This window comes from Pinus tabuliformis, chromosome 6, assembly GCF_031772625.1.
Source record: "Pinus tabuliformis cultivar Carrire ecotype Pingquan chromosome 6, CPIR1, whole genome shotgun sequence".
In the NCBI taxonomy this organism is placed as follows: Eukaryota; Viridiplantae; Streptophyta; class Pinopsida; order Pinales; family Pinaceae; genus Pinus; species Pinus tabuliformis.
The window spans coordinates 1967918378-1967944653 of NC_142292.1; the positions used below are offsets into that span (position 1 = coordinate 1967918378).

Sequence of the window (26276 nt, forward strand, 5' to 3'; positions counted from 1 at the left end):
TAATTTCATCATTATTTTTGTAATTAGTATTAATGTATGTTGCAAAATATTATATTGTTTCTATTAAAATGAATATGAATAGAAACAAATAAATAATATCTATAAAATTCAAACGAAAAAATTGACACATTTTCCAGAGCCAATGTTGATGCAAGTTCATATCAACCTATTCTATTTTCATGTGTATGAACCAAAAAAAAGTTTTGTACAAAACTTTATACAACCTACATGGCTCTAAATGGTTTATTGAGTATTCTATTTTCATGCGTAGGAACCAATAAAAAGTTATGTACAAAACTTTATACAACCTACATGGCTCTAAGTGGTTTATTACATGGCTCTAAGTGGTTTATTGAGTATATATGCCTAAATCGCTACAATTCGCTGCTAGCACTAGCACTTGCCATGTATGCAAAGATTGACAGGCAGAAAACATAAATGTATCCATGATCACTATATATATATATAAGCAAGGATTCAATGGGGTAGACAAATGACCTGTTTTGTTTTATTTAAAACTAGCAATGCTTTAAGTCTAAAAGGGGAGGGGGTTTATTTTCCACTCTTCTTCCCTTTCCAAAGAGAGGAGGTGGGTTAGGTGGTGTTGGTCCCAGAGGTGGGTTAGCTGGTGTTGGTCTTCCTCTATTGTCCAGTTCCTCATTATGAATGGTTTGCCTACCTCAACTAGGATGAACTTTGTTTCTTCTAGTTTGTTCAGTACCTCATTGTGAATGGTTGCCTACCGCAACTAAGACAAGTTTTGTTTCTATTTATTTTCTTTTCATCATGTTTTCCTTAACAAAAATTAATGATTTTACAATAAGTTGTATCATCATGTTCGCGTCTTCATTTTTCTTTGTCAAAAACACATACAAAATCTTGTGTCCTTGATTAAAACTACTATTCTTGCATTTCCATTAGCATCCAATAAAAATTTTGATCGGTACTATATATGGGTGTTGCATAGTTTGGTTTCATGCATAGGTGTTGCATGGTTTGGTTTCATGCATATATCGATGGGTAAAATTTGTTTATCAGCACTGAATAGAAAACCTTTAAACTCTTAATAGGAAAACTGAATATTTAACTATACAACTAATTGTACCGAGAGGCACTCTCCAACCCATTGTGGTAGAGATGAGATGTTGTAACGTAATGTTTAACATTTTCACCAAGTCAAATTACATAAAAGTAAATAAATAAATAAAAATTAAATTTAATAAAAGATTAATGTAATGTAATGTAAAGGGCAAAATAAAATAAAAATAACCCTGTAAAAAAAAATATATATATATATATAATAAAATTGACCCATGGTATTGAGAACCATGATATTCATGTGGACTATAACCTATTTAAAGAGGGTAATTAAACTAGCTGAGATCCATCTTAACTATGGATCTACCAAGTATCAAGAGGGATCAAATCCCTTGATATGTGAACCTCTTTTAAAGTGAAAAGAGATTTGATTCCTCTCAATGCTTGGTATTTCCAGAATTAAAATAGATCTAACCTAGTTTATCAACAAATATACTCTAAATCTATGCACTAAAAACTAAAAAAAATAACCTGATGTGTAGTGTGTAGAGACACCATCGAAATTGGCATCAACAAGCTATATAACAAATAAAAATTAGCTTCAATGAGGATAATTTTTTTGTCCTCGAGTTCATTTGAACTTCGATTTAAAACAAAAATACAAAATCGAACCTTCCATGAATATTCTGCATAAATGAAATTGAATGATACGACAAATGTACGAAGAAACATAGTAGGTCAAGCAAGCCAACATAGCATCAAAAACATGAATTTTACCCGCACGTAAGAAATGTAATTTCAAAACATTGTGTTCAACAGCAAGAGACCCATATCACGACAACAAATAGGATACTAAAGCCAGATGGGAGAAAAAAAAAAACACAGAAATTTTTTTTGTTGTTTAAAAGATTTGGGGTTAAGATGGATTTATGTTAGATGTATTTTTTTTTTTTTAACATTTTAATTATTCATGTGACAGACATGCACGTGCACATGACCCATCTCTTCCACCCTAGGCAATAGAAATGCACCAATCTCTTCCACCCCAGGCTTGAATTTTATCCACATGTTAGAAATGTAATTTCAAAACATTGTGTTCAACAGCAAGAGACCCATATCACGACAGATTGGATACTAAAGCTAAATGGGAAGTGCATGAATTTTTTTAGTTGTTTAGTAACTGGTTTTTAGGATGACTATTTTTCTAAGATTAGAAGTTAGATGTATTTTTTTTACATTTTAAGTACATGACCCATCTCTTCCACCCCAGGCAATAGAATGCACCAATCTCCTCCACCCCAGGCTGTAGAATGCACAATTATACCCAGGGATTTCACAATGTCTAGACCAAATACAATGTTCTGTAACCACATAAAGCGTCTCACACCAAACAACGGGTCACTCATCTTCATTGGTTACATAATCGCAATATGTTATGGAGTAAACTGATGGCATAAAGTGACCATATAATTAAATTTATTATGAAAAGCTCTTGTGTGGATTCATGTTCCAGTTGAAGATTCAAAATGAAAACCGTTCTACATGGACAGTTCTTTGCAATATTACAGATTACATGCAAGAAGAATACATTTAATTGCAATCAGGTTTCATTTCGAAAGAAAATTCTACCCACATATAGATCACACTTAAAAGCTATAGTCCACAATAACCTGTCTTAAAACAACATAGAAACCCTTTATTTGCCGATGCCTTTCGTGCAATGTAGCTGCTCATCCCATAAACAAGCTAAAGAATCAAAGGTGCTAAGCCTTCTTTCAGAAAAAATTATACGAGGATGAGATAATGTTCTGTAGTTTGTTATTAGTCAAAAAAAAAGGAAGAAGAAGCTTATTTTGTCAGACACGACGAGCGTTCCTTCATTCTGTAATGTTCAGTGACATGACATGTTGGTAGCCTATTTCTAATGCTTCAATTGGCATCAAAAAATGCTTTCGAGTTTGCTCATATTAAAACACCCTGTCCCAATATTTCAGAGTAGGTACCAGCAGCCCAAGCAATATTATAATCCATGACTGCATGTACTAATGAAAAATTGTCTAAATATCAAACTAAAACAGGAATGTGATTCCTCTAAAGAATTACTAACTGTGATGATCCCCTTCTCCCGCCTCCTTTTCCTTACGAGCAGCTTCTCTGAGTTGACGTTGCTTTTCTTTATACACAGCATTCCTTCGGGAGTACTGAATTGAGGACAGAGATTAGTGTCTCAAGTATGATAAAGAATCATAGTTCATTAACCTCTTTTAAAACAGATGTTAACCATTCATGTAGAACCTTGAAGAATTTAATGTACATATATATCATTCTTACATTCAGCCCATATCAACTATAGGTGCATACCGACTATTAGTTCCGAAGAGTATTAAAAGGGACCCAAAATCACTGGAAAAACAGGATCCTTAACAGAAGATTTTATTCCCGTTTTGTTGCTGAAAAAGAAAACCTTTATTCGTGAAGTTAGCAGAACATTGAAAGTCTAAGAAGAATTTTTTCAGGCTGATGCTATTTTGTTCTCAGAAAGAGACAAATGAAAGCATTTTACAGAGCTCCCTATGTTATTTACACTCCAACAAAACCTCTATTTTCAACCATATATATTATCATATTAGAATTGAGGCCAACGTAAAGTTAGGGCTGGAAGAGATATGGGTGTAGTTTCCGAAATGTATATGATCACGGAAATTGATGATTTTGTGAGATATAGCAGACAACTTTTACCACCATATGAATTCTACTCAGATCTTTGGTTGACTACTGATTAAATGCACATCTGACTTCAGATAGGTAGAACATTGGAAACATTGATATTGCACTTACGTTTATAAGTTACTAGAACATCTGCTAGCAGATAATCTTATTTGACTCCTCTGCTAATCCCTCTAAACCATGCAAAATTATTGTCCTGATTCACTTAATCTGTCTCGTCACTGGTCATAATGGCCATGCAAAAAACAAACGATCCTCCACTTTATACTGCAAATACTATATGTACAAACTGACTAGGGTATACCACTTCTTAGGAAAACTACAAACTGAATAAGATAGACCACTACTTGGGAAAACTACAAACTGTATAAGACAGACCGCTACTTAAGAAAAGGATTAAGGATAGAAAATTTAATCACTACAGTTAAGTGTTAAAATCTCTATTCCAGCAAGCTAGCAAACTTAATTCCATATGATTTCCAAACTGGAAAATTAATTTAGATTGAATTCTTCAGCACAAATAATAAAATACACTTGCTGGAAATTTAACTGGATATAAAAGATTAGTGGAAGCTACAAGAAATCAATCTCCAAAACACACAGAAATTTCTGCCCTTCAAATATCAGCCCTCGGTGATTTGATAGAATAAATATCACTCACTGTTGGCACCTTAGCTGATAGAAAGGTGATTGGTGAATGTTAAAGAATTGTCAGGGAGTCAAACTAATATCTTTTGGATAAATTTGTAGGCTAGTTTTGAAATGTGCTGAATAGGTTCTCTCCTTGAAAATTACCCATCCCATTGATCATTTCTTAGATATAGAATCCATCCCAATGATCCTTTCCTATATATAGAAGCATCTTTCCGAACTAGCAGAAATTCCGTAGACCGGAATTAATTGCATGGGTGTAACATTTTCTAGATTTGATGATGGCCTATTGTTAGAATGTAATAGCTATTTTCTACCCATGTTAAGTATCAGAAGTTGCCGAGTGTGATGATAAGCTAGAAGACATGATGAGTCTACACTTTTGTGACAGGAATTTTGGTATTTTGTGCATTTTTTAAAATGCCTTTTTTTTAAGATACAGAAGACTAATAGGCTGAAGCTGAATACTAAAAAGCTTTCGCTTTCACATTACCAACATGTATATAATTAGTAATGTAAGCTAATGAAAGAATATTCTGCTACCCATATGTGTGCCATACTCTACTGTACAGTCTAATTTCTAGAGCTTTAGAGGGCCTGTTAACCTGTGATGTAAGAGGAACTCTGCTGACAGAGTTGGACCACGTGATATGAGAAACTCCCAGTTTTGTTCCATCATAAACGCTGGAAAGGCTCTTGGGAAAGGATCTAAAGTTGGTTGCAATGTCTTAGGTGTGTTAGAAAGTCAGAAAGGCAGAAAGATTTTCTTATACTTGATAATTAATTGTGAGATTCTTGTGTTCTTATTAACTTTCTTATGTTCTTCTTGTATCTTAGTTCATCAAGCAATTACCAAAACAATAGCACAAAGATCCAGGGCAAAACCCCAATCTTGGGGAAAACCCAGTCAACAACTCTTCCTTCAATAGTTTTCCTGAGATAATCCAGGACTCGACTTAGACACAGATTTCCTCCACACCAAGTCAGCCCTTTCCTTTTTTTTAGCAGATGATCACTTTCCAGTGCTGTCTTCGACCTAGGTGCAGCAGTAGCAGCAGCAGCACTTCGATGCAGTAGTATCTTCGACCTAGCAACTTCGATCTTAATGCAACAGTTTCGACCTTGAGGCACTACTTCTACCTTGAAGCAGCACTTCGACCTTGATGTCATACTTTGACCTTGATGTTGTACTAGAACTTCTTGATGTCATAACATAACTTCTTGATGCCATAACAGAACTTCGACCTTGATGCCGTAGCCCATAAAATAACACGTTTGAGAGAGAGAGATAACCCAAAACCTTTGATCCTGCAATTCTCCTTCTTCCAATGCAACTTTGCACTATTTCACAACTACTTTTAGGAGATCAAACTTGTGTCAGTGATTGTCCTCCAAATGAATCAAACTGCTTCAATATATAGGCTTTTGGTGAGGTTGAATTACCCTTCTTGAGGCTGACTTGATCTTCTTAAGGCCGACTTGGTGTGGAGGTGACAAAATTCATTTTTGACTCAAAAATAATTATTTTTACATGATTCAAAAGCCCAAGAAGGGTCTCATAAAATGTACAATGACTCTAATGACTCAATATTAACCCTAGGAGTCCACAATGGGGATTTTGACTAATAAAATGATGATCCAAGCATGAAACCTATGCTTTAATAAGTCATTGTAACAATAATAATAAAAAATAAAAATAAAACATCCTTTTGACAAGTATATTACATAATGACTCAAATACATTTATAAAGACCGAACCTAGTTACATTCCTCAACAGTCCCTCTTAACTAGGGAGGTATTCATAACAAGTACAAGGAAGATCTCAAACTATATGAACTATGAAGAGTTTAAGCACCGCAATGCCATGGACTAGATTCCTGACCGGGGCAATCTATCTAAGGTCTCTCAACAGTTTAGGCACTGAAATGCCACGAACTAGATTCCTGACCAGGGCAATCTATCCAAGTGGGACTAAGATGGACTAAAGCTTTCAGCCTCTCTAGGTACCATCAGGGTTACTTGCTAACCATCAACCCAGGGATCTAAGTGAGTATTTGAGGTCAAAGCTCCTTGCTTGGGGAACTAGACATCAACACATAGTGTCGGCAAGATGTCCTCCCAGGAAATGTGTCTCACCCACAAAGCCTCCACACTCCCAATTATTTCAATTGGTAGAAAATCCTCCCCGATCAAACAGATCGATAACAAATCTCCCTCGATCAAACTAATTGGTAACCATCATGTAAAACATGCTATCAAATCTCCGAGAGATTTACCTGTACAAACACAAACCCAATCAGTAACAAACTTTCACATGTACATAAGTAAACACAAACCTCTAAGGTTTTTCAGACAACTTGATGTTGCTTCTCACAGTAAGACTTAGAGACTTTCAAACGAATCTTGACACAAGATTTCTCAACCATATGACTTTCTTCCCTACTTCAGATGCAGCAACATATTCGACAATCGGATCCTGCTTTCCTTCTTTCAACAACATCTCAAAATGCATTATCCAATTTTCAAGGTATCCATCAAGACTATGATATGCCCTCCCTCTTAACTAGGGAGATTAACTTCTTCTTATGATATTGGAGAATCTTTCATGGCTTCCATCCTTCTTATCAAAGCCATATTGACCATCATCATTCACATCATTTCCTTCATCATGCTTATCATATCAACTTTACTTACGAACATCTTCATCATCTTGAAGATTATGTACCTGCATGACTTAGATAGCGAGTACAACCAAATCTATAGAAGCATGAAGTTAACCATATCAAAATCATACAATAATCGAAGCATTAGACTTTATAAACGTAATCAGCAAGAGAATTTACTTCTATACTTCAACTTCTAACCCAGGTTTTGTTACAAACCCTAAATCACATCAACATCTCAATCAAGTTATCAATCTCATTATATCAAGGGCTTGAATATTTTTTTTAGAGATAGGAAAACTCTTTTATAACATATAGCAAACCCTCGAATCAATTCAAACAAGTATAATTTCAACAAAGCATCTAACAACTTTCAGAATTCATATGTTAGACTTCTTACTAGGATTTTGTGCAAACCCTAGATTTCAAACATGAACCATTAAGCTTCAACAATCAAAGCCAATCACAACTCAATTTCATATTTCAACAATCCTTCATAAATCTCAGATTGTCACATTTGAAAAAACATCATCATATATTAGAGAATTGATCTTCTACCAAAGTTTAGTTACAAAACCCTAGAATTCACGAATATTATCATTCTAGAGTATCAAACTTCAACTAGGGCTTAGTTCCAAACCCTACGACTTATGACCATCAACAATTAGGTCAACACATATATCTAGGATTCCATCATCATGCACAAGCATATCATAATAACATAAGTTAGTCAAACCCAATGACACAAACACATTCAGACATCTAACATATTTGATTAGATGGACAAACATATGCCTAGGGTTTCATTCCTATGACATTATCTAAAATAAGGATCTTGCTCATAAACCCTACCAAACCCTAAGGTTTCAACACATAACACAACAAACCCTAATTTACCAAAACTTCAAAGGTTTGGGATTTTAGACATCACCATTCAACCCTAACAAGTTAGGGTTTTCATAACCATACCAAAACCCCAAACATGACATCATCAAAGCATCAAACATTTTCTTTAGACTTCATCAATAACCCTAAGTAGGCTAGGGTTTCACACATTATCATCGACATACCCTTAAGTTAGGGTTTTACAGAGAACCTTTTTAGGGTTCCACAAGAATAATTAAAGATGTGAGGAGGGTAGATTTATCTAATGATGAATCACCCAATCAAGAATCTTTATGATTCAAGAGTGCTAGACACAACAATGTTAGTAATGTAGAATAGATTACCAAAAAGAATGAATATACCTTTATCATGAAGAGAACAAAGCTTATGGTCTAAGGCATAACTTTGTTTCTTAACAAACCTTGTAATCCCAATGTTTTGTCTTGTCAGACCTTCTTTCATAATCCTTGAGTATTCAGTAAGCCTTTCCTAAACAAGGAAAATATGAATAGAAATGTGATTAGTATTTAATATAAACAAACTTAGATAAGTAAGGGAAACCAAATATAAAAGATAATACAAGGAGTAAGATACTTATCTTTGGAAAGTGGTGAGGGCTCCCTCTTAATCCAAACTTGAGGGATACGTAAGGGATAGAGTCCCTAACAAATAGGTCTTTGACTTCAGGTCCTTCAATCTTGTTCTTCTTTGGTGAAACTTCTTCGGCAAAGTTTGACTGATCCCTGTTCCTCCTTTTATTCCCTAAATTCTCAGGAATATACCTTTATCACGAAGAGAACAAAGCTTATGGTCTAAGGCATAACTTTGTTTCTTAACAAACCTTGTAATCCCAATGCTTTGTCTTGTCAGACCTTCTTTCATAATCCTTGGGTATTCAGTAAGCCTTTCCTAAACAAGGAAAATATGAATAGAAATGTGATTAGTATTTAATATAACAAACTTAGATAAGTAAGGGAAACCAAATATAAAAGACAATACAAGGAGTAAGATACTTATCTTTGGAAAGTGGTGAGGGCTCCCTCTTAATCCAAACTTGAGGGATACCTAAGGGATAGAGTCCCTAATAAATAGGTCTTTGACTTCAGGTCCTTCAATCTTGTTCTTCTTTGGTGAAACTTCTTCGGCAAAGTTTGATTGATCCCTGTTCCTCCTTTTATTCCCTAAATTCTCAGGACAATCACTTTTATAGTGACCCATCTTGTGACAACTGTAGCATTTGGCCCTTTGGACTTCTTGAAGGTTCCTTTCTTCTTGTGGTGAACAGAACAATCATTCATGATTTTCTCTTCTTCACTCTCCTTGTTGATTACTAAAGATATTCTGACTCCTTGATTGCATGCATTCCATCCACTATTAGGATCATGGCCAAAATCTTTGTTTCTCTAAACTTTGTTTTCTTTGCTTCACTTGATTCATTTGTAGGCTTCTTTACTTTTCCTTTGACTAGATCCAAAACTTTATTCTTTTCAATGATTAGATCTATCTTCTTTTTCTACGACCTGTAATTTGATGCTCCTTCTAATTTGTTCTCTCCCTTTATGGAGTTAGACATTGTCCATGAAGATAGTAAATTTATTTCCTTGTAAGGTCTCCTTATATGATCCCTTGCTCAACTTCTTGAGATTCCTTAGTCTTCTTTCAATAGATCTTCACCCTGCCTTTTCTTTCTTATTCACCTCGAATACCATGTTAGAAAAATAGAAAGGCAAAAAAAATTTCTTATACTTGATAATTACTTGTGAAATTCTTGTGTTCTTATTAACTTTCTTATGTTCTTCTTTTATCTTAGTTCATCAAGCAATTACCAAAACAATAGCACGAAGATTAGGGACACCAGATGTAGGCAGACAGCCAAGGAAAAACCCCAGTGTTGGGGAAAACCCAGTCAACAACTCTTCCTTCAATAGTTTTCCTAAGATAATCCAAGACTCTTGACTTAGATACAGACTTCCTCCACACCAAGTCAACCCTTTCCTTTTTTTTAGCAGATGATCACTTTCCAGTGTTGTCTTCGACCTAGATGCAACAGTAGCAGTAGCAACAGCAACGCTTCGATGTAGTAGTATCTTCAACCTAGCAACTTCGATCTTAATGCAACAGCTTCGACCTTGAAGCACTACTTCTACCTTGAAGCAGCACTTCAAACTTGATTTCGTACTTCGACCTTAATGTCATACTAGAACTTATTGATGTCGTAACATAACTTCTTGATGCCATAACAAAACTTCAACCTTGATGTCATAACCCAGAAAATAACACGTTTGAGAGAGAAAGATAAACCAAAACCTTTGATCTTGCAATTCTCCTTCTTCCACTACAACTTCGCACTTTTTCACGGCTTCTTCTAGGAGATCGAACTTATGTGAGTGATTGTGCTCCAAATGAATCGAATTGCTTCAATATATATGCTTCTGGTCAGGTCGAATTACCCTTCTTAAGGCCAACTTGATCTTCTTGAGGTCGACCTGGTGTTGAGGTGACAAAATACATTTTTGACTCAAAAATAAAAAAAATTACATGATTCAAAAGCCCAATAAGGGTCTCATAAAATGTACAATGACTCTGATGACTCAATATTAATCCTAGGAGTCCACAATGGGGACTTTGACTAATAAAATGATGACCCAAACATGAAACCCATGCTTTAATGTAACAGCCCTGGTGAAAATTCCATCAAATAAAAGTTAATAAAGGCAAAAATAATAACCACGGTTGACGGAACACTTATTCCAAGATGAATGTTGGGCAAGACATCCTAGGGGGTGTTCATTTTGTTGTTTATGGCTAAGGAAATTGGCAAAGGCAATGGCTAAAGCTTTGGAAAGGCAAAATGGCAATTTTGGCACATTTAATTATGAAAATAATGGAAATTAGGAGAAAAAGGAGGTGAAAGGTCACAGGGTGCATGTGAGGAGGAAAATAATAGAAAATAAAGAAAATAGAGGCCTCATTCATAAAAAGGCTTTTGAGGATCAATTGGTAATCTTTTGTCAGTTTAGTTTGGGAGCTCTCTCATTATTCTCTCTCTCTCGCTCTTGAACACTTGGAGTTTTCTTGGAGCACTTTGGCATTGGATCAAGAAAGGCAAAGAAGGAAAGAGGAAGCAAAGATCAAGTAGGAAAAGGCAGGATCAAGCAGCTACAGCAGTATTCTTTGCAGGTATCGATTTGCATGTGTATTTCCTTGCTAGATTTGGCATGCATGGTATTGCATGTGGTTCTTTTGTTGTTATGGCATGAGTTTTGCCAGGTGTAACCGTGTTTTCAACCTAGCCTTTGCCAATCGGATAGCCATGGTGTGATGGGGTTCTCATGTTTTGGTTGAGTTGGATTGCCAGATGGATTCGAAGTTGAGTAAGGTGGATCTTCGAATGATAGAGCACATGGCCTAGTGGTCCCTGAACCGGACTGTGGACCAGACAGTGGATCACGGCAAAGCCATTGGCCTAGTGACCCCTGAGCCAGACTATGGGTTGCGGTAAAGCCAGGATTGTGTTGCCTCAGTGGGCCTAGGAATCCTTGTTGGTGAATGGCAGGATATACAGTAAAGCCAAGAGGTGGTTTGCTCTTCGTTGGGCCTAATAATCCCTGGTTTGGGATATGCGGTAAAGCCCTAAGAGACTAGGAAACAGGAAAATTCCTCGCGGTGTAGGTGGAGAAATCCAATGGCATCCATGCTTGTTTGGCCTAGTGATCGGGTGGAGATCATGGTAAAGCTTGTTATGATGTGTTCATTGTGTTGACTTAGTGATTCGGTATGGGTCACAATAAAGCCTGGTTTCTATTGATGAGGGTGAGGTGGTCTAGCCTCGATATGCCCTGGTTGGTTCTTTTGGTTTGAGTCCCACATTAATGATTGAAATATGGCACGGGGTGAATGGCTGAAGAGAAATTTGACTCATAGATTCTATGGTCGGGTGGAACGTGGTAATCCCATCTCCCACTGGTTTTTGCATTCATTAATGAGAATTTCATTCCCTTAGTTTTCATGTGTAAATGTATTGGTTTATATGTGGATTCTATCATTGACATATTGATGGTATTCTTGTTGTTACTATGTTGGTTATATGTATGTTTTATGACAGCAGCTATGTATGCCTCCAAGTATGTTTTAACTTGTAAATGAATGGACAATGTATCTATGACCTAATAGATGATAATGCAGCAAATGACATGGGGGAACAATGGTTGTTAGCAATTCTCAGATAAGTATGAGATCCCTATGCCTAATTTTGTTGATTACACATGTAGATTACATGTTTGTGCTATGTTTAACGAAATGCCCATCATGGCTAATAGGGGTCTGATTGAAGATTTGTTTAAGTATTTGCTCTAGCATCATTGTTTCCCTATTATTTTATGGTTCTGAAGATGTCAGGTAATTCTGGGTAGTGACCTGGGCTCTGGGCCTGAAAAAGTGGCTCAAATCCCGAGGATGTGGCACAGCACTGACAAAAAGAGTCCCTGGATGCTAGCAGGCAAGCCTGTGAGGGCACCTGGAGGTCCTTGGACGTTGTCATGCCCATAGCATGAGAGCGACTAAGGGTTAAGTTGATCAAAATTTCAGTGGGACCCAGGGGGAAGCTGCCTGAAGTGTTTGGATGGTTCTCAAGGGTCTTGTAGCTGATGTGGAAGGTCTATGTGTTATGTTTCCATTGATTCCACTTCCTTAAGGTCACATAGGGAGTCGAATCCAACCATAGTAGCCTCTCATCGCATGTTTACCCCGGTTGGTCGGTTACTTGGGTAAGATGTGAGAGGAGAGTGTTACAGAGTGGTATCAGAGCATGGTTCACCCCTTAGACTGGATGGGCGGTGTGTTGGTCATGCATGCATGTCCATTGCATGTGTGTCTCTTACACTTGCATTCCATGTGCTTGTTGCATTTGCATGATGTTGATCGTGGTTGTAGTGATGACGTCATGTGGAATTTGATGTTGATTTTGTGGAGTGCATCGTCATGGGTATATGATTGGTTACATGTTGTTATATGTCGCTTGATTACATACTTGAATATTAAGTTGCATTCTTGTATGTTTAATTACATGTATCAGTTTTGTAGATTTGATTACAAGTACTGATCACTTATGCTCGACTACATGTGTTCATGTGTATGTGTAGTTGATTATGCATTGCTTATGCATGTTGATGGTTGCATGTGGTAATGTGTACAATGGAGTAATGGTTGTTGTCATGCATGAGGCCATAGCATGCATTATTGATATGGCCTTGCATTGATGATTGGACCCTAGCTAGAATGATACGTATGTGTTGATGCACTTACTTGTTATATGTTTATATGCTATTATGTTTATGTTATACATGTATCACGCTGATTTGTTGATCTTGCAGACAAAGTATCCACCCCGAGCTATGCTAAGGTACGTTGATTTATGGTGATTTGGTTTAGCTGGGATAGTATACCTTGCAGGAAAGAGATCAAAATGGTTAGCAAGATGGTAGACTACAAAGACTCTCCTTATGAATCAGATGAGTAGCGTGGTGTGGGGCACTCTTCTGATTTGGCAGACACATTGAAAAGCCTGAAGGAAGAAATAAGGAGTTGTAAGGTTGACAATGACAGGATCATACAGGAGGCGCAAGAGAAACAAGAGGAGGTTAATGCTATACTTCTTCCGATTTTGTCAAAATAGCAGCGACAAGGGCCACTCCGGATAAGCCATGGACATGAGGATAGAACTAATGGGGCATATGGCAGTAGTTCTCATGGTGGTCACATTTCAGATAGAGACGACACTATTAGAGAGGGCAGGTTGTTGGATACTCTGAATAGGAGGGGTCATGGATACAGGTACTATTCTAGTTCTGATTCTGATAGACATCATGATCATCATCGTTAACATCCTTACAGAAGGAATGACACAGGATACTTTCCAAATGAGTTTAAGAAAGCGAAGCCACCTACTTTTGATGGAGATGTGAAGAAGTCGAAAAATGCAAAGGCTTGGATACTTGGGATGAACAAATTCTTTGAGTTGCATAACTACACAGAAAACATAAAGGCCAAAGTAGCGATCCTCAGCTTGAAAGGTAAAGCATACATATGGTGGGAAGATGTGAAGCGGGTCAGAGATATTAGGATCGATGACTTGAGTTGGCATGAGTTCAAGAGGCTTTTCAAAAAGAAGTACTTGTCAAAAAGGTACTACGACAGTGAAGCCTAGGAATTCTATGAGCTAAAGATGGGATCAAGGACAGATGAAGAGTACACGACCAAGTTTCTGGAGCTATTGAGGTATGTACCATATCTTACAGATGAGAAGGCTAAAGTTTAGCGATTTGTCAGTGGATTGCCATTAGCATTTAGAGATCGGATTGAGTATGACGAACCTCGGTCACTTGAGGAAGTCATTGGGAAACTAAAGCATTGTTATGAACAATCAAAGCGTAAAAATGAATCTCAGCAAGGATGGAAAGGAAAAGACAAAGGTAAAGGTAAATGGAAGCCTAAGAAGACAAGGCTTCAACATGCAGATGAGAAAGAAAATATGGCACCGCAAAAGAGGTTTAAAACAACTAGACAAGGGCATGGGTCGCAGCAACAGCATAGAGGTGTTGGTACTGGTCGATTGGAGTGTTGGACATGTTGCAAGGAGCATCTTAAGAGAGATTGTCCACAGAATCAAGGGTGGTAGGCCTCAGATATATAGTGCGTAGGAGGCACAGACTGTTGGGGATGTTGGTCAGAGCGTTCCTCATATCTATGCAACATTATATAACAAGTTGGCAGACCATCAAGCATTCATCATTGGGATGGACGGTAAGCTTTGTGATCAACTTATTTCTATTTTGATTGACCCTTGATCTAATTATAGCTATGTTAGTCTTGACTTGGTGGATAAGTGTGGTTTGAGTAAGGAATTGCATGCAGAGTCTTGGTTAGTGCAGTTGGCTACAGGTACAAAGAAGCGAGTAAATCATTGGGTAAGAGCTTGTCCAATTGATTTAAATTGTATGCCTACCGCAGCACATCTAAATGTATGACCATTGGGATCAAACAATATGTTGTTGGGCATGGATTGGTTGTATCTTCATAGAACCAAGATAAATTGTTATGACAAAGCCATTGAGTGTGTTGATGACAATGGGGAACCAAGAGTCTTACAGGGTAAGAAGAAAGTTACATCAGTTAGGATGGTGACAGCTATGCAAGCAAAGCGTAGCCGCAGGAAAGGGTGTAAGCTATTCGTAGTACACATTTCTAGTGATAAGGGTAAGGAGATTGAGGATGCAGATGTGTTGAGTAGGTACCCAGTTCTACAACAGTTCAAGGATGTATTTCATGAGGACATTTCAGAGTTGCCACCTCACAGGGAGGTAGACTTTTCTATTGAGTTAGTGTCAGGGGCAACTCTTGCATCGAAAGCACCTTACAGGATGAGCACACCTGAGTTGGTTGAGTTAAAGCTACAGTTGAAGGAAATGTCAGACAAGGGATACATTAGGCCAAGTGTATCACCTTGGGGCGCACCAGTATTGTTTGTGAAGAAGAAAAATGGTACTCTCAGGTTATGCATTGACTATAGGCAGTTGAACAAAGTGACCATCAAGAAAAAGTACCCTTTACCGAGGATTGATGACTTGTTCGATAAGCTGAAGGGAGCAGCAAAGTTCTCTAAGACTAATGAGTGATCATATTGGGTTTAAGTATTTGTTTGATCAGCCGAATCTGAACATCAAGCAGGCTAGATGGTTGGCCACGATCAGTGAGTTTGATTTCGAGATCAAGTACATCAAAGGTAAAGAGAACAAGGTGGCAGACGCTTTCTGAAAACGGGTACATGTAAATCACTTGGTATCTATGAGCTCCTATGGGACGGACTTACAAGATAGGATCTTGTAGACAGGTTAGCAGGATGTAGGTATATGGAGATTGTGCACAAGTTGTAGCAGAGTACTGGTACAGGTACATGTGATAGTACATGTACAAGCACTGGTGGTGGTACACGTACAGGTGACAATACAAGTACAGGTAGTTGTACATGTATAGGTAGTTGTACAAGTACAGGTGCACAGGGTGTGGATTATTGCCTTACAGCAGATGGATTGGTCAAGTTCAGAGACAGGATATATGTGCCAGATAGCAGCGAGCTCAAGAAGGTGATCTTAAGAGAGTTTCATGCGAAACCTTATTCAGGTCACCCAGGTTATCAGAAGACAATGACTACAGTAAAGAAGTTTTATTATTGGCCGAATTTGAAAAAGAATGTAGCAGAGTTTGTGGCTAGGTGTTTTGATTTTCAGCAAGTGAAGGCAGAGTGTAAACATCCAGGTGGACTGCTACAGCCGACTGCGATTCCGGAATGGACATGGGAAGTCATTTCCATGGAATTCATCACAAGGTTGTCAAAGACAGTGAGACAACATGATTCCATCATGATTGTTGTGGACAGGTTGACAAAGGTTGCACACTTCATTCTGGTGAAGTCTACATTCTCAACTAGCGATGTAGCACAGGTATTCATCAGAGATGTGGTTAGACTGTATGGTGTTCCAAAGAAGATTGTGTCAGACAGGGATGCGAAGTTCACTTCCAAGTTTTGGAAGGAGTTATTTGCAGGTTTGGGCACAGAGTTGGCCTTCAGTACGGCTTACCATCCGCAGATAGATGGACAGACAAAGAGGGTCAACAAGATATTGGAGGACATGTTGACGAGGTATATGATGCATCAACAGTGAAAGTGGGAAGAGTACCTTCCACTTGTTGAGTTTGCATACAACAATGGGTATCAGGAATCGTTGAGAATGAGTCGGTTTGAGGCATTGTATGGACAGAGTTGCAATACTCCTATTAACTGGAGAGATCCGATTAACATGGCATTGATTGGACCAGACATGTTGGCAGACATGGAACAGGAAATGCAGGTTATAAAGAGGAATATAAAGGAAGCACAGGATAGGCAGAAGAGCTATGCAGATCGGAACAGGTTGTTCAAGGAGTTCCAGGTTGGAGAACAAGTGTACTTGTGCATCAAACCAAAGAAGAGTTCCTTACAGATTGGATCATGTGCCAAGCTGGCACCACAGTTTTGTGGACCCTTCAGTGTCATTGAGAGGATTGGGCCAGTAGCCTATCGACTTGCACTGCCTCCGACAGTGAAATTCCATGATGTTTTCCATGTGTCATTGCTTAAGAAATATGTTAAGGATGTTGATCATGTGATTGACTGGTCTGTATTGCAGGCGGAACAAGATGGAGAATTCCAGCCGCAGCCTCAGTTTATATTGCAGAAAAAGGTGCTCATGCTCTGAAACCGAACAATCGAACAAGTTAAAGTGCAATGGAAGCATTTTGGGCCCGATGAAGCTACATGGGAGATGGCGGATCAAATGCGGGCTATGTATCCTTCCTTGTTTGTCAGTTGAGGCAAAGTAGTTTTGGTATATGTTTTGGTAATGTTGCTATATGTACATATGTATATGGATGTAAATACCGCCATGAGCTAACTTATAAAACTCCAATAAGCGGTATGGGTGTCATGTCATTATGTTATCATGTTGTTTTGTTGTCATGTTGGTTTGCTTTTCAGCAGGCTAATCATTGTAAATATTGCATTGAGCTATGTTATAAAGCTCCATGGGCAGTATGTTTGTGTTTCAACAGTTTCGCTGAGGTATAGGTGTGGTTGAACACCGAGGATGATGCCCCGCAAGAGGGAGGGTTCTGTAACAACCCTGGTGAAAATGCCATGTAATAAAAGTTAATAAGGCAAAAATAATATCCACGGTTGATGGGGCACTTATTCCAAGCTGAATGTTAGGCAAGACATCGTAGGGGGTGTTCATTTGGTTGTTTATGGCTAAGGAAATTGGCAATGACAATGGCTAAGGCTTTGGAAAGGCAAAATGGCATTTTTGACACATTTATTTATGAAAATAATGGAAATTAGGAGAAAAGGGAGGTGAAAGGTCACAAGTTGCATGTGAGGAGGAAAATGAAGGAAAATAATGGAAAATGAAGAAAATAGAGGTCTCATTCATAAAAAGGCTTTTGAGGATTAATTGGTAACCTTTGGCCAGTGTAGTTTGGGAGCTCTCTCAATATTCTCTCTCTCTCTCAGTCTTGGACAAATTTTTCTTGGAGCACTTTGGCATTGGATCAAGAAAGGCAAAGAAGGCAAGAGGAAGCAAAGATCAAGCAGGGAAAGGCAGGATCAAGCAGCTACAGCAGTATTCTTTGCAGGTATCGATTTGCATGTGTATTTTCCTTGCTAGATTTGGCATGCATGGTATTGCATGTGGTTCATTTGTTGTTATGGCATGGGTTTTGCGAGGTATAATAGTGTTTTCAACCTAGCCTTGCCATTTCTGGATAGCCATGGTGTGATGGGGTTCTCATGTTTTGGTTGACCTGCATTGCCAGATGGATTCGACACTGAGTGAGGTGGATCTCCGAGTGATAGAGCACATGGCCTAGTGGTCCCTGAACCGGACTATGGATCACGGTAAAGCCACTGGCCCAGTGACCCCTAAACCAGACTGTGGGTTGCGGTAAAGTCGGGATTATGTTGCCTCGGTGGGCCTAGGAATCCTTGCCGATGAATGGCAGGATATACAGTAAAGCCAAAAGGTGGTTTGCTCTCCGTTGGGCCTAGTAATCCCGGGTTTGGGATATGCGGTAATGCCTAGAAAGTGGGTCTCGATTTAGGGCCTACGAGTTTGGATTGCGGTAAAGCCTGAGAGACTAAGAGACAGGAAAATTCCTTACGGTGTAGGTGGAGAAATCTGGTGGCATCCATGCTTGTTTGGCCTAGTGATCGGGTGGAGATCATGGTAAAGCCTGTTACGATGTGTTCATTGTGTTGGCCTAGTGATCCGGGATGGGTCACGGAAAAAGCCTAGTTTCTATTGATGAGGGTGAGGTGATCTAGCCTCGGTATGCCTTGATTGGTTCTTTTGGTTTGAGTCCCACATTCATGCTGGGAATATGGCATGGGGGTGAATCGCTGAAGAGAGATTTGGCTCAGCCACTCTATGGTCGGGTGGAACGTGGTAGTCCCATCTCCGATTGGTTTTTGAATTCATTAATGGGAAATTCATTCCCTTGGTTTTCATGTGTAGATGTATTGGGTTATATGTGGATTTTATGGCTAACATATGATGTTATTCATGTTGTTACTATGTTAGTTATATGTATGTTTTATGACAGCAGCTATGTATGGCTCTCAGTATGTTTTTACTTGTAAATGAATGGACAATGTATCTATGACCTAATAGATGATAATGCAGCAAATGACATGAGGGAACAATGGTTCTTAGTGATTCTCAAATAAGTATGAGATCCCTATGCTTAATTCTGTTGATTACACCTGTAGATTACATGTTTGTGATATGTTTGACAAAATGTTTGTCATGGCTAGTAGGGGTCTGATTAAGGACTTGTTTAAGTATTTGCTCTAGCATCATTGTTTCCCCATTATTTTATGGTTCTAAAGATGTCATGTAATTCTGGGCAGAGCCCTGGACTCTGGGCCTGAAAAAGTGGCTCAAATCCTTGGGACGCTAGCACAACACTAATAAAAAGGGTCTCTTGACGCTAGCAAGCAAGCCTGTGAGAGCGACTAGAGGTCCTTGGACACTGTGTTAAAATTGGCAACTAGGGCCAAACTCCATGTGGGTCATCTTATTAATGGCAACTAATATTTTTCTTGGATCCCTCTCATCGAGAGGTGTAGGATTGATCTAAAGATCATCCGATTCCAATAAGTATTCATGGAGATATGAATTTATTCATGTTATGGGACAATTCGTCAAGGTCGGCCAGCGACCAAATAAACCCCACATGTGCTCAACGTTTTAGTATAAATAGAGGTGCCTTGAAAGTCATTTGGACACACTCACTTGGGATCTCTTCCTCTCCACTTGTCTATGGGTTTTGGTGGGAGGAGAGATCCTAAGGGACAACGCTGCCCTAATGGAGAAAGACTCTTCGCTATCAAAGGAGATGCCCTAGAAGGCTCTACGCTGTCATGGAGGACAACCCTTATCTCAGCCACAAGGAAGCCCTAACGCTGCCCTATGGAGAAGCCCTACGTTGGCCATAATGATGCCCTAACGCTGCCATAAAGAGCCCTAGACGTGGAGAAGGAAAAGGTCTTTTAAGAAGCACCTACGCTGCCCTATTACAATCAATGAAGCCAGCCCTATGGACGTTGTCCTAGAGGAGAATTATCTCATCAAAGAGAAGCACCTACGCTGCCCTAAAAGGAGGCTCCTAGCCGCAGAGGAAGAAGGGTTCTATTCACAGCTAGCCATTGTCCTAAAGGGAGATCCTAGCCGCAGTAAGGATGTGCCTTAGCCGCAGAGATCAGGCCGTTATCCTAGAGAAGAACCCTTGCCCTAAACGCTGTCTAAGGGAGCTGCAATGCACAGCCTAAAAGGGTCCCTTAATCCATTGTCAAGTCAAGCTCTAAAGGAGCCCTAAACGCAGGTCTGTACATCACCTTATATCCGCTGTCAAGGAATCCTAAAGTTGTATGTAGGAGGCTCTACTGAGACCTAGAAAGGAGCCCTAATCCGCATCTATTAATGATACTAATATGTTGTTATATATAGTTCAGATGAAGCCCTAAAATGTTGTTAATGGAGGCCCTTATGTTCAGCCTGAAGTAGTCCTAAAGAAGCACTCATTAAGAGATATGTTCACAGCAAAGGTGGCTGAAATTATCACAGCATTAATACATGTGTGCTGTAGGTGACAGCATGGAAATCTATGTGTGTTGTAGGTGTTACAGTGGGACAGCAGTATAGTTGTACATGATGCAATACATGGACAGCAAGTACATGAAACAGTACATGGAGCAGCAAGGTACAGCATGTCTAGATGGGACAGCTAGTACATGGAGCAGCAAGGTACAACATGTCTAGATGGGACAGCTAGTACATGGTGCAACAAAGTGCCGCAATGGTACTTGGGACAACAGTATGGCAAACATGGAATGGCAATGTCACTAACACTGGGACAGCAGTGCAGCATAAGGTACAGCAGTATGAAGTGTACAACATGGTCATGGGGTCCAGCATTGTGATGATGGGTGCAGCATGGTGCAGCACGGTGAGGTGCAGCATGATGACGAGATGCAGCATGATGATAGGTGAAGGAGTCACCTTGGAGAATTAGTTGAGGCAACTTGTCTTCAACGGATCTCATGTATCATCTTCTTAGAGATGATCTATGCTCTTATCTAGATAAGTCAAAATGTTCACTTCTATTGTAATGTACTCTTTCTCTCTCTCTCTCTCTCTCTCTCTGTTGAACTATTGAAGAACATATAAGAAGAATTGATCAAGGGTTTCCCACATTGGGGTTTGTCCCTGACTAGCGCCACATCTTGTGTCCTCTCTCTCTCTCTCTCTCTCTCTCTCTGCTGAACTATTGAAGAACATATAAGAAGAATTGATCAAGGGTTTCCCACATTGGGGTTTGTCCCTGGCTAGCGCCACATCTTGTGTCCTCTTGTCTTGGCTTGTCTTCTGCAATTTATGTTTATGTTCTATCTACAGTTTACTTTAATGTTGATGTGATTGCTAATCTAGAAAAGATATTGAGCTAACTGTGAAAATTGAAATAAATTGCTAAGCATAGAACATACCTAAAATTAACACGTTGTCATGCCCATAGCATGAGGGCAACTAGGGGTTAAGTTGATCAAAAGTTCAGTGGGACCCAGGGGCAAGTTGCCTGAAGTGTTGGCATGGTTCTCAGGCGTCCTAGAGCTTATGTGGAAGGTCTATGTGTTATGTTTCAGTCGATTCCACTTCCTTAAGGTCACACAGGAGGTCGAATCCAACCATAGTAGCCTCTCGTCGTATGTTTACCCCGGTTGGCCGATTAATTGGGTAGATGTGGGAGGAGGGTGTTACATTTAATAAGTCATTGTAACAATAATAAAAAATTCTTTTTCATTCTTTTCACAAGTATATTACATAATGACTCAAATACATTTATGAAAACCGAACCTAGTTACATTCTTCAACAGGGTGATAGTGTTGTTCCTTAATTTTGTCTTCACATTTGTATCTTGTGTACAACCAATGTTGTTGAAGTGTCATTGGTAAATGAATAAGAGATAAGAGCCTAAAGCTTGACCTCCACCAAAGTTGTTCAAAGGTGTACATGTCCGTCAACAATGATATAGAGTTCTACAATTTCTTTAAAATAAATCAAAGGTGTTTATGAAGTTCCTTATCAAGTTATCTTCTTCTGGGGTGAACATAAATCCCTTGTTGAATAACACACTAAGGGATTAAGACTCAAGTAAAAGATGCTTTCTCTTAGCCCTTTTTCAGTGGCCACATTGTGTGAAAAACATATATTTGTTTTTCTGCTTAGGTGACTTCCGGCGAAATTATGTGTCTCGTGAAAGCATATCTGACTACTTCATAATCCCATAGTTCTTTTCATAAATAAAATACAAGGAGTTGGACATCAAAGCTGGAGGAGATCTTACACAAAGTGTATGATTCTCAAAGCATGCATGCGGGAGAAGATGAGAAAAATTTCACACTAAACTCCATTGGTTTTGTATTCTGTAGGAATACATATTATGATACAAAATTTGTTTGGATATTGGGTAACTGATGATGAGAATTATCTGCCAATGCAAAATTGACTTGTCCCTGTTGATTTGTGTAGCTTGGGAGGTACTCCAAGCCCTAGAGTTCAAGGTTTGGAGGGCAAACCACCACAAGGGCAGCTTGTGGGCTTGGAACCTAAGCGTGGGGTTTTGGCACCCATAGAGATTTGGGACAAAACCATGATGGATTTACGACATGTGATGGATGAGGATGATAATGCTTGTAAAGACAATTCCAACGCAACGAAAATCGTCTGAATCCGAGTTGTCGTTAGAGAGATATGAATTTTTGAAGTTGACTAGGTAATTATTGGTTGTCAAGCAGGCCAACTTGAGAGCCAATGGATGTGTCACTTCAAATTTGACGTTGAGCCTTCATATGCGTATAAATATGAAGTGATATGGAGTCATTTGAATCATCCAACAAGAGCAATACATCTCAAGAAGAGCTCTGAAATCTGCATGGAGAAGGAGGCTTGGAACAGCGTTTAGGAGGCTGCCCTAGACAGCGTGGAAGAACTGTATGGACAGCGTATTTCTGAAGTAAGCTTAAGGGCTTGAAAGATTCGTTTAGTGCTATTTCAAGTGCGGATTTAGTGCAGGGATTGCAGGAGTCTTAGCCGCATTTTGAAGGGCACAAGGGACAACGTGAGGAGGCCTAGACAGCGTGGTATTTTCTGTGATAAAGCCACATTGTTGTAGGTGACAGCGTGGCCTATTTCAGGGTTGTTTTGGGCATGATAGGGTTGTTCTTGAGCTCGGTTTGCAGGGCAAAAGAAGCCGCAGAAAAGAGGAGCAAAGGGTTGTTGTTTAAGGGCTGATTGGGGCACTGGTTGAAGGGACCGAAGTTACAGTCCACTGCTGGGCTAGGCCGCAGGCCATAGCCAGCAGTTGGAGGCCTTTAGGAGTTGCGTTCAGGGAGGATAGCAGCCCTACAAGGCAGCATATGTATGGAGGGTCTCTTCTAGGATGAACCACAGTCTTTGGAGGTTGTCTTGTTGAGCTGTGTGGAGGTTGAGGGTAGTGTGATGTGCCCTAACCAGTGGTACAGTATTACAACAATGTAGCAAGGTGTAAACAGCAGTGTTTTGGAGAAGTGTATTGGGTCAAAGGAGTTGACTAGTTTGGATCAGAATTGGAGAAGCCTGTTGGTGCCATGTGGAGGACATTCTGAGGTGGTGAATTGTCTTCCTAGGAGCAAAATTGACAGTGACGAGATTTGGTGTCATAGAGCTGGTTGGAAGGCAGCGAGTTGGCTACCCAAAGTAGCCCTAGACGAGCTATATTGAAGGAAGAAAAGCAGCTAAAGGTTGGGTGAAGATCAGTGCCAATGTGCAACACTTTGATGCAAGAAAGTTGTTGCTAGCGTGGCAGATTGGAGCTCGGGAATTAGGCCTACCCAGAGAGCAGTTTAATGAGCCTGTGTTCATTGTAGCAAACGTGACTTGCAGTGGTGATAGGAGGCGGCCCTCTTTGAGTCTCGATGTGTAGATGCCTTGATGGACTAAGGCACCACTAGTGAGCAGTACAGAAGCAAAGGACCGGCAACAAGATACAACATAGAAGTTGCAACGAAGTTTGTCATTGTCTCTTGTATACCATAGACAGTTGTATCATTCAGATTTGGTTTAATATAACGAAGATTGGGATTGTACATATTGTACAATTTTGTTTAAAACTTTGTATGTTGTGCCTATGTGGTTTACTACTTTATATTTCCGTTGTGCATAGTAGTTTATAGTTGAGATTCTTGGTTTGGTAGCTTCAGTGATTCTAAGACTCTAACCTAGACCCAAAGTCATGGAAATTCAACAATCCACTCTAAACTACTTTCACTTAATGACCAATTTATTTTCAATTACAGCAAGCATCTCCCCTTTTTGTTAAAGGAGAGACCTCAAGGGGGACACATTTCCCCACTCAGTCATGGCATCCACCTGGAAAAGGATGGATCAAGGTATACTTCAATGGAGTTGCCAAAGCAATCCAAGTGTAATAGGAGCAGGAGCAATAAGAAACAAAGAAACATGATTCTAGCTATCTTCTCAAAGTTCCTACACCAAGGACCCAAAAAACAAGCATAACTAGAAGCAATTAAAATATGTATTAAGCTTTGTTTAGGATTGAAAATCTAGAAAGAATTTTTTGAGAGAAGCTCCAATTTTATAATATAGCTTATCCAAGGACATCAGAAACTTGGCATGGCACTAAAATGGGTTTTTGGAATGGCACTAAAGAGGCAGTAAAGGTCCTCTTCCATCATGCATGAAGAGAGTTTGTTGTTTAACCATCTGGCAAACCTAGTAGCCAACCTTGCTATAAAGAAGATGTTATTCAAATTAACAGGTTTCCAAATAACCTCAAGGAGGAAGGGTGGAAAACTAAGGTTCAATTATTATTTACAAGAGGTTCCTAGGAAAAGTAGGGGCAATGTATTTGTCCCCAAGAGGATTAGAGCCTAAGATAATAAGTGTTCGACCTAAGCATCAAATCAAAGACATCATTTTGAAAAACTTGGGAAAGTAGGATGTCATTAATGTATGGGACACATGGGATTTATTTCCATATAAGGATTGGTGGCAGCCATTATTCAAAGGATAGAAGGAGGATTTGCAAGCCAGTAGCTCCATTATTCTCCCATGAAGGAGCTAGGGAAATCCCATAGCATTATGATCATTCTCCTATACAAATTCTTATTGTAAATTCAATATGAGTTGCTCTACAAGATGGATTTTAGTTTGTGGGAAAAGAAGAGCAAATAATTGAGAGGAGGTATTGAATTGGTGGTTGATGGGATGAGTTAGAATGTCAGTGGTCAAATAACACTAAACATTAAAGTTGCAAGAAGAGGATCTCTACAACCCCCCAGCCTTGGATGAGCCAAGAAAGGTTGTTTTCACTAAAGAAGCATGTGGCTTGAGTAGAGAGGAAGAAAATTTTCACACACGGCACAATTGGAAGTGTGGCATGCCCAATTCAACTACTTTCACTACATAGTGATTTGTCATTCCCAGTTGAAATAGACATGCTAATAAAGCCTCATATGATCACACTCTCAGAAAGCATAACAAAACCAGAATCACAAATCTCATGGCAAGGGTTTCAACTTTAGAATATATATATATTTCTTTGTTGCCTCAAAATCTAGCAAGTCCTATGAGAGGGATCACAAGACAAAAACCAAACTAAAACACAACAATGAGGTGGATGCCATGGTCACCTTAGCGCTCCACCTCCTGCTCTTTAGTGGAATTTCACCCCATGAGAGGTTTCCCAGTATAGGTCACCCAGATGGTATTCTAGCTCAAAGGATCAAAGGTGACACTTCGATAGGCTTAATCAAGGTATTCAAACTAGGAACAAGGCTCAATTCTTTGCTATAAGGAATAGCATACCTATGAACAAGCCTATAAAGAGAGACTTGTAGCCTAGCGTTTTCAGGATATGATTCAACAATGGCACAATTAGACATACAAGGAGAAGGAAAAGGTTTAATTGAAAGATAATGTCAGGCCAAGTATTTGGTAACTCCATAAACTTAAATTTTATTAAGAATATCATTCATATATACACATAGGAGTGGGACCCTTGGGATTCACATTCCAAGGTCTCTTTGTATTCTCATTTTGTATTTACATATTTACAAAATATTTTCCCAATCCCGAAGGATTAGGTGTCAATGTTCCCCCACTTA

At 39.1% G+C, this 26276-nt stretch overlaps 1 protein-coding gene across 1 annotated transcript in view; it reads right to left on the minus strand.

Annotated features, from left to right (window-relative positions):
• Positions 1-2834: 2834 nt before the first annotated feature.
• The window catches only part of LOC149267062 (NADH-ubiquinone oxidoreductase-like protein), a 53324-nt gene continuing 29882 nt past the window's right edge, over positions 2835-26276 (minus strand). The window contains exon 2 of the mRNA XM_089431372.1: positions 2835-3239. Coding sequence (XP_089287498.1) covers positions 3141-3239 — 99 coding nt within the window. The 3' untranslated portion in view covers positions 2835-3140. The remainder of the gene's footprint in view (positions 3240-26276) is intronic.